This window comes from Vanessa atalanta, chromosome 13, assembly GCF_905147765.1.
Source record: "Vanessa atalanta chromosome 13, ilVanAtal1.2, whole genome shotgun sequence".
Classification (NCBI taxonomy): Eukaryota; Metazoa; Arthropoda; class Insecta; order Lepidoptera; family Nymphalidae; genus Vanessa; species Vanessa atalanta.
In genome coordinates this window covers 10,425,421-10,440,605 of record NC_061883.1, presented here as the reverse complement: position 1 = coordinate 10,440,605, position 15,185 = coordinate 10,425,421, and the positions used below count along the sequence as shown (strand labels likewise).

Sequence of the window (15,185 nt, the reverse complement as noted above, 5' to 3'; positions counted from 1 at the left end):
CAATATAAGTACCGTGTTTACATATTTATTTAGTAAGAAGGTTATTTTAATATTACAAACAGACACTCCAATTTTATTATGTGTATAGATGTGTTTGACTGCTTCGTTGGGTGATCTCCTATCAGATTAGCCGCCTTGACAAAATCGGTCAGGTTACCAATTTAATTGATGGTAGGTCTTTGTGCAAGCCCGTCTGAGTACCACCCACTCATCAAATATTCTACCGCCAACAGTACTCTGTATTTGTGTGTTCCGGTTAGAAGGGTGAATGAGCCAGTGCAATCACAGGCACAAGGGACATAACATCAACCCAAGGTGGCGTAATGTAAGGAATGGTTAATATTTCTTACAGCGCCTTTGTCTATGGGCAGTGGTGACCACTTACCATCAGGTGGCCCATATGCTCGTCCGCCAACCAATAAAAAAAGATGACATAACCTTTTTAAGATATAAGTCATGCTTACCATAAATAATATATGTGCTATTCCAGACTTTATCTATCTATATCTTTATCTATATATATTCTTTATCTCTGTGCCTAATTTTATTAAAATCTGTTCAGCCGTTCTGGCGTGTTTAAATAACAAACATCTATCCATGCAAACTTTCGGATTTATAATACTAATAAGATTAACGGATCCAATAATACTTTAATAATTTTGATTTGTGATTATTGAAACCGAGGATGTATTAACGCGTTTATACAACTAAGAGACGAAGCACTTAAACCGATTTCAGAAACAGCAAACAACGATATTGACGATCAATTCGAAAAGTCATGTTGCATAGTTGATGGTCCTTGACCTTTTTTTTTTCAGTGGATGTCTTCAGTACCTGGACCCTAGGGGGGAACCGGGTTATGTGGGATTTCTACCCACTAAAACCACTGCGATGGCAATCCTCGGCACCGATTGCAGAGATTGCGGGTTCGTGTCGATATAACGCATTCGCGGCCGTAGGTTTTTGTTAAAGTAAACACAAAAAAAGCACCCAACATTTTATTTTGCTTTAGCTTGTGTTATACTTAGTAAATAGTTTAATCTATACATATAATAATATTGGAGTGTCTGTTTGTAATATTGAAATAACCGATTTACATACCATACATAAATATACCAATTTTTTTTTTTACAATTTTCGTCTGTTTGTTCCGGCTAATCTATGGAACGGCTGGACCGATTTTGACGGGACTTTCGCTGGCAGATAGCTGATGTAATAAAGACTATCTTGGCTAAAATTACGCTGCAATGTTTAAATACTGTCCAGTAATGCGCTCTCCTCAGTAAAAACTGCGAAGTGAACAATAACTTTTTGTATAATTCAAATGTAAACTAAGTCGCGGGCACAGCTAGTTAGAATAATAATTACATAGTTTACTTAAGATTTGCCACAGAATAACTGAGATGCCTTTAAGTTTTACTGTATGTGCGGATTACCATACTCCATAATCCAATTGGTAGGCAGGAAATTGTCAATATGGGGCTGCTACTGAGATTTTCTCGTCGGAGAAACCTCCAAAAGCTTTTTACTGGCCCAACCCGGTGTTTGAATCCAGGACCCCGTGGCCTTATTAATTTGACACTGGACCAACGAGTCAGTGTCCACAGCCAAAGAATTTTAACAATTAAAATATCTTTAGATAGATTTGACATATATTTTTTTTATAAAATGACGATTCCAAAGAACCTATTTGATTGATAACAAAAATACTTATATTTTTTTAATCCCAAATAAGTCTAATGTTTCTAATGTTTAAAAGTAATGAACTAATGTTTAATTCAAATTTTAAATAAATTCTGTTTTCAAAAACGAAAGGGCAATATCAATCAAATTTGTCGAAAACTTAAGACCATTTGTACATTGTCTAAAAATTATGTCACTTTCTAAAGATGTCAGTCGTAAAATTCGTTATCTCCTCTCTGGCTTATTACTTTCAGACATTTTCCAAGTAATACAGCGGTGATAGAGAAGGAAATATATTTTCCTTTATATAGAAAAGAGACGACAACAAAACAAGTCTTTACTAAGTATGTTTTACGATATTCTTACATCATCGGTAACTTCGTTTCAGGAACTGTTACAAGGACGATCATTTTGTAAGATATCTAATACTTTCTTGGTGCGGAACAAGCTTATGAATGTTTTCCAGAAAAAACAAACGGTTTTAGTAAACATTTTAAGCTTAACTGGATCACCATAAAATTTCTGAACAACTCGTTTACTGTACAGGCCATAAATTTATGGAATGCACTTCCAGTAAAAATAAAAAATAACAATGAATTTCAACAATTTTAAAAAAATTTTTTAAAAAAAATCTGTAAAAATGATTATTTAAATAATAATTTAGACGACTTCGATTAATTTCTATTGTTGTTGCTTTTTTGTGTTTAGTCCTAAGATTTATGTATTTTATGTTTGTGGTGTACAATAAAGTATTTTAACAAATTATGCATACACGTTTTAAGGGGTACAAAAAAGGACATAAGGTATACAAAGCATTTTTATTGTAATTATGACCTGAATCTATAGCTGATTGACGCCAAATGTATTAATCCTTCAACAGTTAACAGTATGCTTAATATATTTTACATATATATATTTTTTTAAATCCTAATAATCAATGCATCGGTCATGTATAATCATTTAGGTATGAAAACACATATAGCCTATTCCAATGGAAGTATAAAAAAAGATAAAGAAACCTTAGATTCACGTATTTCATGCGATTTGCTAATAACTCAGCTATATTGTGCACTACTAAGAGTTTATGATTAATATATCTTTATTTATAACAAAACGCTATTACACTTAACTACTTATTTCCACTTGAATGTTACTTCCGAAATTCCGATAACAATTTCGTCGACGTTAATAACGCAATTTTTTCGCAAAATTACATTGTCAATATCATAGATTAATCAAGCTCTCAACCAATGATATCGCGTCAGTTTGCTGTCAAATGTTAATTATATGGCTTTTCTCCTCTTATGGTTAGAATAGAGTAGAGGTAATTTCATCTTACTTCAAAGGAGAGCAGCCAGCTACGCAGGACATATTATAGGGCGTAAGTTTGTGCGCAAAACAGGTGCACTCTTACCTTACTATAATAATTTGATGGACCGCCAAATTCAACCCGACCGAAAATAGTTCAGACGAAGAATTAAAGCCTTTACGTGCTTTACGAGGGAATTTACACACTATCAATTTCCCGACACGGGGCTGTTACTGAGAATTTTTTAACAGAAAAATCCATTAACTTTTTATCAGCGCGATCTGGGGTCTATGGCCCCATATCTCTACCCACTAGATCGACAAGACAATCCTCGACGTTACACGTGCTAAAAATTTATGAGTGGGAACTTAACTTTATTCTACCACCAAACAGCAGTACTCACTATTGTTGTGTTCCGATTTGAAGGGTGAGTTAGCCAGTGTAACTACAGGCACAAGGGACGTAACATCTTAGTTCCCAAGGTTGGTGGCACATTGGTGATGTAAGGAATGGTTAATATTTCTTACTACGCCATTGTCTATGGGTGGTGGTGACCACATATCATACGGTGGCCCATATGCTCGTCTACCTACCGATATCATAACACAAAAAAACTAAGCGTAATATTTAATTTTTCAATTGCATCATCATTAATATAGACGCAGACGATCGATATTTAATAAACATGTGACAAAAGATAAGTTACGAAGGAATGATTTCAATATTTTACATTATTTGCTTGGAAAATCTCTTTTTTTTTTTTAATTGTTTTTCATGAGGGCTTAATTAAAATTACAAATAAATTTATGCAGATGCAATAAAATTTTCGATAAATTCGAATTTCGTAATTCGAATAAATAAAGATTAAATTGAGATTAACGCGTCAATTAATTGTAATCAGATTGAATAAACCAAAAACAATTAAAATGTTTATTATGAAACCGTTTGTCAATTGTTCAATTATGTTGAATTTAGAGCTTGTCATTATTTTATAATATTCAATGAGCAACTATATTATATACTAGCTGTGCCCGCGACTTCGTGCGCGTTTTTGCGTGCGTTTACGCTTCGTGCGTGCGAATTTAATAAAAAAGCGTGACTTTATTATTATTTTACATATAATTCTAAAATAAAGTTACTCCCTATTACATCAGCTATCTGCCAGTGAAAGTCAAGTCAAAATCGGTCCAGCCGTTCCAGAGATTAGCCGGAACAAATAGATAGACAAAAATTGTAAAAAATGTTATTTAGGTATATGTACCTTGTAAACATAAATATGCATTTAGTAAAACGCAGTTATTTTAATATATTATTATTTGGATTTATTTCGACAACTCTGACGAATTGCTCAAAATTGTATTTAAAAAGGGCTTTTTAAATAGATCTGAATATATTATTTTGCAGAAAATACGGCAATTTTTTTGGCTGAATTACACTGCTGCGCACTTATACATACCTACTACCATTTCTTTTCTAAGTTATTTTTATTTATTTTTTTATTTTTTATTTATTTATTTTTTTATTTTTTTTCTCTTTTGTTTTTCATTTTTTGTTTTGTGTATAATTTTTGTATTACATAGAATGAGTGTCTTTTTGTTCTGTTTTAATTACTATACATTTTGTGTCTGTAGTAGTGTAATTTATTCAGCCAATAAAGATTATTATTATTATTATAATTTTTACCAAAGCCTATAATCATTAGAGCCACAATTCACAATTCATGAACACAGAACTCATCGTCTATTTGGAGTAAATAATAGTCGTATTTATAAAGTTTTATTTAAAACATAAATTGGCTTGGAATACGAATATTTTAAACGCAATTTTGCATTTTACCGTTATTTAAGTTATGTTATAGTTATGGTTTTACTTACCAAGTTAATTGTGACGATCAGCTCGTATTGCTGATGCTTATGGCCCTTTTTCTTCTTTCCTTGTGGCGTCTTCACTCCAGCTGCCGCCGCCTGTTTCGGTGGTGCTGTCTTCGCTGCTCCCTTCTGCGCTGATGGTTTCACTGGTGTTTTTGGACCACCTTTTGTAGATGCACCTGGACATATTGAGAACAAATTTTGTAAATTATTTTGTAAATGATTTAAGTTTTATTTCATAGACAATTACTATAAAAAAAGATCATTATTATATACATTCATTAAATCATCATTAGTGAGTTTGATAATGCCATTATTTTATCCATTTTCACCAATGATTAAAAAAAAACCCATTAATATGCATGGAAAACAAGCATTAACAATAATTGTCACAAAGACATAGGACAGGTTCCATCACTGTAGTCAAATTTGCTTCTCCCAGCTGAAGTAAATCCTTCACCAATCCGGTCCAGGTATTTTGATAGTATTATAATTTATCTCATATATGTAGCTCTCCTAAATTCTTAATTAAGAATAGGAACTTTGTTTCATATATAAAGTTATACATTTAACTGCTTAAGTTGAATTAAGTTTCATGTACTTGGTTGTAGGGCTTTATGCAAACCCTTTTGCGTAGGCATACTCATGCATATAGGCAGTGATTACCATCTGGTGTCCCATATGTCAGTTTACCTACCTAAATAAAAATACCTAAGCAAAAAGTTTTTTTTTATAAATGGCTAAAAACAAATTCAGACATTAAGCATGTCTTCACACGGGATAGGTATCCAGAAAAGATTCGATACAATCGCAAGCTTTAAATGTCGAGCTCAAAAAAACATATCTCCGATCAAACAACACAAGTTTTTATTGCCCATGAACTGATTGAAACACAAATGAATCGATGAAAAACTCACAATATGTTAGCACACCAATTAAAATATAGATTGAAAATTGTAACTATAGTTGAAGCAAAAATTTATTCACATTCAAACGAGGACGAACAAATGATATATTGTTTAAAATAATTGAAAACGCAATGGAAGCAGATGCACAATTATGGAATAATGTTAAAAATACTTTTTAAATGATCTCTTTGGTTGCGTATTGTGTACACTGTTTGCAGTTGAATATATTGAACTTGACTTGGACCAATGGTGCAATAAATCCAATGGATAACCCTGAAATATATTTATCACACCACCCACCAAATTTTTTTTTCCAGAGTGTCAGAATTGCAATAAATATACAAACGAAACATTAACAGCCTGTTAATTTCTCACAGCTGGGCTAAGACCTCCTCTCCCTTTGAACAGGTTTCCTCACGATGTTTTCACGCCGAGCACGAGATGAATTATAAACACAAATTAAGCACATGAAAATTCAGTGGTGCTTGCCAGGGTTCCCGCAACCATCGATTAAGATGCACGCGTATTAACCACTGGGCCATCTCGGCTCTCAGCATCATAATCTTGAGGACGTTTTTGTAATCAATTCTTATGTAATAATGAATAAATGTTAAAATCTTTGAATACTTAACTAATGTTGCCAACAAAATATTTTTTTGCTTATTATTTCATCTTGATAACAATGTTGAAAATAAAGTGTTATGAAAATACAAAATTGATAAATGTATTAAAGACAGCTTGATGCTGACGATACTTAAAATGTCAAGACTCTTATAATTTTCTTCATTTCAAAGACCATAAATATACATAATATTGTCTGACGCTTTCAGCTGTCACGACTGTTTCCCGACAGTAGAGATGGAGGAAGGGGGTATGATAAGCCCGAGATGTTATGTTGTTATATAATATGTTTTGTTGGGAAATAAAAACCAGTTGTTTTGACTCTCAATCAAAAGAAAATTAGTGCTGTTATTTCCAGTAATGTTATAAGTTTCTTCAGCATCAAGCTGAACAATTATAACTTAGTTTGAAAGGGTCATAGGATTTTGTCTAAAAAGAAATAGAAAGAAATATAGGTACCTATATCGATTGGTGCATTGGCATATAGGGAATGCCAATTAACTCTTTCGACGCAAATATTTAAGAGCAATTATGATTACTTACCAGGAATTCAAACTTTTCATATGCTTTGATTTTTAAGTGATTTGAAAAATTGAAGGAGGTTATTGATACGGTTGTATTTTATGTTGTTATTACAGATATTATCCGCCATTTATGAAGCGATTTGGATTTTTTTTTGTTAAGTGGGTAACTTCCCCTTTAATCACATTTGAATTTGAAGAAAAACCACACCCATGATAATTGCGAGTGCTATTTTTTATTGCCTCGAATTTTAGCTGTTATTTTTTTTCTGAGAATATTTTTTAAATCATATTTTTTGTTAACATTTTGAAGATACAAGTGGTTCTATTCTTTATCATCGTATCAATAGTAATTCGTTAGTTCTTCTTAATTGTGTCTTATACGGGTCAACGTTTATGCTTTAAAAAAATAAACTAAAAAAATAATGTTTAATTGTAAAATAAAAAAAATAAATAAATTATTCATTAAAGGTTATATATACACTGTATCGTGTAAAATAAAATATGGGACTAAAATATTAAAATACAAAAACTAATTGAGTTTTAACTTGGGTAGGGGTACTACCCCCCCCCCCCCTTCTTATACATTAAACTGACTAACTCTTTAAAGAGTGAGTGTGCCAGTGTAACTACAGGCACAAGATATATAACATCTCATCATCAGACGAAAGGTTGTTGGTGTATTGGCCATGTAAAGAAAATAAGGTTAATATTTCTTACAACCTCTTTGCTTATATACCTCCTCTCACCATCATGTGGCCTATTTGCCCGTCTACGAATCTATATTTAAAAAAAAAAAATATTTGTGATTGTTCTATAATCTGATTTACTTTCGAACCTTATGTGAAGAAAAAACAATTTTGAATTGACTTCGTTCTCCAAAACGTCTATAGTAAAGCCAAAAACGTAACACCTTAACGATTTAAAGGCTTAGATATTGGCAAGGTAGTATTATGGTCACGGTCAGGTATTTAATGTTTCTACGATGCTCCCATCAAAGTTCAACAGCCAGAGGTGACCCATTATCTATACAAAAAAAGTAATTACCTTTTTGACATGGAGGCGTTGCTTTTTGTCCCGCGGCGTTTTTCTGATTGACGTGTCCACCACCGTCTGCGGGCTTGTTTCTGGCCTGAAACCATAAAAAAATATTACATAACTTGAAGAAGAAGTTACATAAGATAAAATGGCGGAACAGTGGATGTATAAGCTTCTATCTAGAGCCAATGAATCTGCTAGTTAGTAATGATTTGCAATTTTCAATTTAAATGAAACAAATCGAAGGTGATCTGGCCTAGTTTCGCTAGCTTGTTCATCTAATCGGTTAAGCTGCATAGATCATTGTCGATAGCTAGAAAAAAAAAAACAAGATACATTTCAATATTTCTAGATTTTACATTATTCACATAATACTCGATTAAGCTTTTCTTTACGCTGCATATAAGCATAATAAATATAAAGTAGAATGGGTATAGCTTATGAGTTTTACTTATGGTATGTTTTCATATTCCAAATTCATCGTTTTAAATATGCGATCGACGCAATAATGTTCTATGTGCTATGTTTTTTTGCTACTTTTCGTTTAATATGAGTATAAGTATATATTTATATATATATTTAACGGTTCTGGCTGAATTTATGTCATCCGATCACAGCATGCGGTTGTCTATCCATTAACGGCCTGTAAATTTTCCACTACTGGGTTAAGGGCTCCTCTCACATTGAGGACAAGGTTTGGAACATATTCCACCACGCTACTCCAATCCGGGTTGGTGGATACACAGGTGGCAGAATTTCGTTGAAATTAGACACATGCAGGTTTCCTCACGATGTTTTTCTTTACCGCCGAGCATGAGACGAATTATAAACAGAAATTAGGCACATGGAAATTCAGTGCCTGCCTGGGTTTGAACTCGCAATCATCGGTTAAGACGCACGCGTTCTAATCACTGGGCCATCTCGGCTCTTATTCGATTCTCATAATGGTTGTCTATATAAGAGAATATTGCACATCTATTAATACTATTGATGATTTAAGCGCCTTAACGCCATATGTTGTCTGGCACCCGACATACTATAAAAAGCGTACTCAAGGAGTATCACCAGATCAAAAAGGCGACTTCTAACAACAGTTTTTGTAATAAGGACAAGCGAACGTTCTAGTTTACTGTGTAATATTTTAATTAAATTTATAAACACTAATTCAACGATTAATTTGGAGTTTTGCTCAAGACTATAAGGATTCTATGCATCACTGAATTTTGACGTGCTTAAATAAAGTTTATAATTGATGTCGTCCTCGAGCAGGAAGGAGAATATTGTAAGGATACTTGTCTGGTGAAAATATTCCATGTGTGTGTATATACATGCAATATAAGCAAAGTGAATAGAAGTAGCGTGGTGAAATAAACTCTAAGACTTCTCCTCAATAGCATAGAAGGCCGTAGCCCAGCCGTGAATATTTACAAGCTACTATTTTTTTTAGTGACATAACATTATATTAGTTGTTTTCCAAACTTAACAATACGGAACATTTACATAAAAAACTTTGGGAATGTCTATTTCAGATATGACGTATATTTTTACGACATATTCAGTCCATGTGAGCCGTTTTAATTTCATAACAAGTTGAGTTTAATGCAATTTTGTAGCGCTTTTTAAAATTTCCCGTTTAGTATAACGCGTTATGAACGTGCGGTTTTATTAAAAAACTTTTTCATAACTACAGTATTGTGTACACTAGGACTTATAATATATTACTTCGCGTACGTATAAGTTGGACTATATAATGGGTAACATATTATAAAACATAATTTGGCATATTAAGTATTATGGATAGCAATATACCTTTATATATTTATTAGTAAGAAGCGTACACGGGCGTACAGAGGCGTACATAATTTACTTTTTGTTTATGTGCTCTGCTTTTCCTAGTCTTACTGAACCTCGTGGAATTAGTTGTGATGATGGAGCGTACATTGGTTCTCTGGGAACGAGGACGAACCCTCGTGTGGCCCCGTCTCATATCCGGGAAACATTGTTAAGAGCTGGCGCCGCTGCGGAAAATGCTAAAGCGAAAAAACGATCTAAATATTCGTGTCTTATGTCAAATTATTTCTTTATCCCATTTGCTGTTGAAACATTTGGACATTGAAGTAGTAATGCAAAAGCTTAATTAAAAGTATAATACCTCGCCTTATTGCCTCCACCGGTGACAGGAGGGCTGGTTCGTTTTCTGCCCAGAGGATCGGAATTGCGATTCAATGGGGAAATGCTGCTAGCATACCGCCCACGATTTCACGCGGTCAGGATTTATACAGTGACTATTTTGAATTAATATTTGTGTATATTTAAGGACTTCGTGTTAATAATTCTTTATATAATACTAGGTTACACGCCAGCTTCTAAACAATTCTAAATAATAAAAGATAATAATTAAATATAGTATATGTTGTTACGAAATTCTTCATCTTCTGTAACGTATGTATATATTCATAGCTTACTAGTACTAATAATGTATGTATATTTAAATTAATTTATTATTAAAAAAAATCTTAATATGAAAAGAAGCAAAACATTTTACGTTCTGAAATAAGAAGTAACTATTTGAAACACAGCTTTCCAAGACGGATCATTGTTTGTTCTTCAATAAAAAGAGTAGTTAAGCAATCGTTAAACTATTTTCTTTGCTTTGAAATCGGCTTTAAGTCGCTGACAATTTCGGCTACGAAATAATATTTAATTTATTATAAGCGATTTTCTCAAAAGAGGTTTATGCCTCGTCATGTCTACACAAGTTTTTTTTGTATAATTTATATTTTATTTTTAAAATAACTACAGGTTTAAAAATACTATCTCTTTTGCTAGTCCATTGACTCTACTCACATGAGGGATATCATATTCAAGCCAAATTATCCAATATATATTAAATATTTAACTTTCAGTTTGGAACATATCAGAACAGAACAAAGTATTGTTATTTGGCGGTATAAATTGGCCCATTTCAGTACCACTCCACCACTGATCTTACCAAGATGGATGGATGTTCTAAATAAGCACCTTACGCAGGTTTTTGTTAAAAAAAAATATAAATAAAAAAAACATTTATTACGAAAAAGTTTGTATACAATTTCATTATCGTGAAATGCAACGAAGTTCTATCTCATCATAAACTACGCGTGGATGTCACAAAGTTCTAAGTAGTTCAATTTATGCGAGCGTTCCTGAAACGTGACATGGATTTAATTTAATAACGTTCGCTTCTCTGTTTTAATTTAAAGGATTTTGTTAATCTAATTAGTTTCGTTTATTTTGAAGTTAAGCTTCTTTTGTGGATAAACGCTTTTGAAACTTCAAGTAAATGAATATTGTTAAAAATCTTCCGGCCTAATAAATTAATTCCTTTTGGCGAAATATATTTGAAAAAAAAAAAGCGCGATATTTCCCGTCGCAGAGGCTCAGGCTATCTTTTGGCGCGGAGTTTGTTTGTTTCAGACGTACAATTATTGTTATAGGATAATTATTGTTTAATGTTATTGATTAATTGATTAATTGATTGTTTTTTGTTTATTTAAAATAAAATAAATAGTAAAGTATATGAAGTTAGAATTCTTTTCGGTTAAGTTACGTTTTAAAATGTCATTTTCATTTGTTGTATGTGATTCGTTAGACCGCGTATTTAGCTAATTGCTAGCAAATTAATGAGTTCCCTAATTGTATTTTATTCTATATAATGTTAAGCGTTATTCAGTTTAGTATATCGTTTTTATTATTATAATTTTATTGAGGTAACATATGTTCCTCCACCAATTTATTAAGAAAAAAATTATTTTTTTAGTCAATTTTTAATTACGTTTCTAAATAAAATTACTTTGATGAACCAAAAAATTTCCATATATTATATATAATTATTATTTAAAACCAGGTTTCCACGGGTAGAACGATCTTATATCGAAGGATATAAATACAAAGAAAAAGCCTTGTTTTTTTGGACCTAGGCTAAGTACAGGACAACTCATGAATAATGATGAATGGCTTAAAGAACAAACATACAAACATTCATTTTTGTTTATTAAGAAAAATATTCTGAATATTTCATAAGACAGATACTCTAGTAACGAATGCCTTAAAACAGTAAAATTTATATTAGAATTTGAATATCATTTTCTCAGTTATAAAATGAACGAAATGTCGAAGTCTTTTGAGACTATCTAGCAATAATGCACTGTGATTTCCAGATTATATTTCATTCCATTCGTTCATTCGATTCCGTTGGGAAATGAAGATATAACGAAACGGTTTGAAGATTCCATTTATTTCAAAAATGGTATTCTTTTTTTAAATAAAAATTATTTTGCAGTGAGCATGTGTTTTTTATTATATACGTACAAACATTACTGATAAGGACTGTCATTAGTACGAGTAATTAGTAAACGTATTCAAATGTTTCAATGTCTTTGTTGTTTTGTTATTGTTATTATAGCATAGATCTACCACAAACAGCCAAAGTAAAATCCAATTTTAAAGTCAGCTTAAAGAGTTTTCGATTTACCTTTATTTATTTTTAATACGACTTTTTGTACCTTACATCTTATAATGAGAGATAAAATACGGTTATATATTTCGCTACAATGGCCGAGTTGTATGAATAAAAAAAAACATTCATAATTAACTGTGACAAATATAAAGTGGGCTCTCATTTCAAACATATCCAAATTAACTAACGGAGGTTTAACTATAAGAAAACTATATTTATTAAATCCAAAATGTTCGGTCAAATGTTCATGTTTTTGTAGTTACACTGGCTCGCTCAATGTTCAAACCGGAACTATGATATTTTATAATTTAGTAATCTGTGTAATTACCTGTGTTCCGGTTTGAAAGATCGCTACAGGCACAAGGGACATAACATCTCAATTGTCAAGGTTTCTGACGCATCAGCGGTGTAAGGAAACAAAATGTTTATTTTTATAAGAATTATAATTGCAAGGAATAGTTATTTTTTATGGCACCAACGTCTAGTAGCGGTGGTGACTACTTACCATCACCACTATTTATCCGCCTAGCAACGCCATAAGAAAGCGGCCTATAAATAATATCTTCTCGATTCCCTAATATTGTTCTTTCCAACAAAAGTATCTTATGTATTTATGTATACTTTTAAGTCTTGCACATTTAACGTTTGATTTTATATTATCTGAATACTTTGTACAATGTAATTCTTTCTGGCAGCTTATAAGCTGACAGAGATTAGAAATAGAAAAGAAACATATTAAAAAAAATACCTTTCCGTTTTATCTTTGGAAAGTCGTAAAGTAATGAGAAAACATTGCAAACGTTGATGCGATAAACGTTTTTATTGTTCGCACATAAACACTATAATTCCGTGAAAGATAATTTCTTTGGTTAAACAGATTTATTGTTTTCGAAATAATCGTGTGGTTCGTCGTTTTTACAAATTGTAAATCTTGGTTTCCTGTTTTCTATTTTCAATTCAAGTTCTCCGCCAATACAAATAAAATCAAGAAACGATTGTGGATTTTTTAAATTAAAACTTTATATTGATATTACCGCCATATTTATTATATTATAGAATTATATAAATAATTTTTTTTTCCATTTTTTATTTTATTATATTTTTTTTTCCGTCTAGTATTTAATTCGTGCTAATATGTATATGTTGTTATATATGTGTTCGAACATTACAAACAATTACGTTTTCTTGTATGCGTATTTTTTTTTTTTTTTATAGAACTTTTGTCTTTTTCATTCTGACTTACTAACATAGGTTAAAAAAAAAAACAGCTAAATTGTATAATAAAAGAACTAATTCAAGGTTCTCACGTCAATAATCCAAAATATCATATATGAAAACCTTCTCCGCAATGTGCTGCATCATCTGATATAAGTTTTATGGATATTGGCTTAGTAGTTATTTTCAGTTAGACATTACAAACAAGTCTGCTCATTTATTAGTAGTGATATACATAATTTTAATTTGTCCTTTTTAACACACAAAAGCATTTAATAATAAAGTCTTCGGAGAATAGTCCACCCGATCTCACCTCATGGGTGTCGTAAAAGCCGATTGAGCGTAATCCGCTCAACCTCGCTGTATAGTAGCGGGAAACTAAGCCACAAGCAAAAGCCCCAAGTTCCAAGGAGGATTGTAATCAGGCAGCCTGTCGTAATAATGCCGAATCTATTTTATGCAGTTTATTCATTGCTAGCGAATTCGGATGTGCGTTTTAAAAATAAGTTTCTGCTTTGCACGACACGGCCTAGTGACAACAACGCGTTAATCTTGAACGAAGATTGCGTTTAACACTTTATTATACGTATCAGAATAAAATAGATAGAAAATTCTAAACGAGAATTAGTATAAAGAACATGATTATTTTTGAAAAAGTTTTCTTCAGACACACCCATGGTGAACAAATTAAGATATAGATATAAATTAGATAGATAACATATTTATTTATCTAATATATTTTTACATGTAGACAATCACATATATCCTCAAAGTTAAAAGTCAAAGTCAAAAATCTTTATTCAATATAGAAGTGTTTACATTTGCTTATTGATTGTCAAAAATCTACCACCGGTTCGGAATTTAGCACCTCGAACCTGAGAAGAACCGGCGAAAGAAACTCAGCGGGATATATATTTTTATTTTTTTTAACCATTTTCCTTGTACAATGATAATTATATTTTAGTTATTTGAAACAGCCTGAAGTTACATGTCTACATAATATATTACAAGTAAACAGATATTATACATAAATAAATATGTACATACCTTATCGTATGAACAAGGACGCTCTGAACAGAAAATGCTCTTTGATTTTTTCGTTTTAATAAAAAAAGATTCAGTAGTACATTTTGAATATTGAAGAAAGAATTTTAATAATCTTAAAAATGCACGTAATCAATTTTCAATATGCCGTGGCTCTTTTATAACCAAAAAAGTACAAAGATGATTGGAAAAATTTAAAACAGTCCTTGGACTTTCACTGTTCATTTCCTGTGCTTGTTTTTCTTCGGAACAGATACTTGATTTGTGCATAAGAGTTATGAAAACCAGGGCTGCCAATATAGTTCGAAGTATTGCAGCTCTATTGCCAATTGGCATAGTACATACATCGTAAAACTGATTGCCTTTGGGAAAGAAAAAATCTTGACGGAATTGACGGAAGAATAACTAGGTGAACTTCAAAAATCTTGCAAAGGGAGATTTCATCCAAAGTTAACTTGATAGCTTATTGCATTAACAGCC

General features: G+C 31.8%; 1 protein-coding gene across 1 annotated transcript in view; it reads right to left on the bottom strand.

The window, feature by feature from the left end:
* LOC125068124 (calmodulin-A-like) overlaps window positions 1-15,185 on the bottom strand; it is a 67,732-nt gene that overhangs the window by 17,891 nt on the left and 34,656 nt on the right. The window contains exons 3-4 of the mRNA XM_047677141.1: window positions 7,958-8,042; window positions 4,867-5,039 (exon numbers count right to left, since the gene is read on the bottom strand). Of these exons, the coding sequence (XP_047533097.1) occupies window positions 4,867-5,039; window positions 7,958-8,042 (258 nt within the window). The remainder of the gene's footprint in view (window positions 1-4,866; window positions 5,040-7,957; window positions 8,043-15,185) is intronic.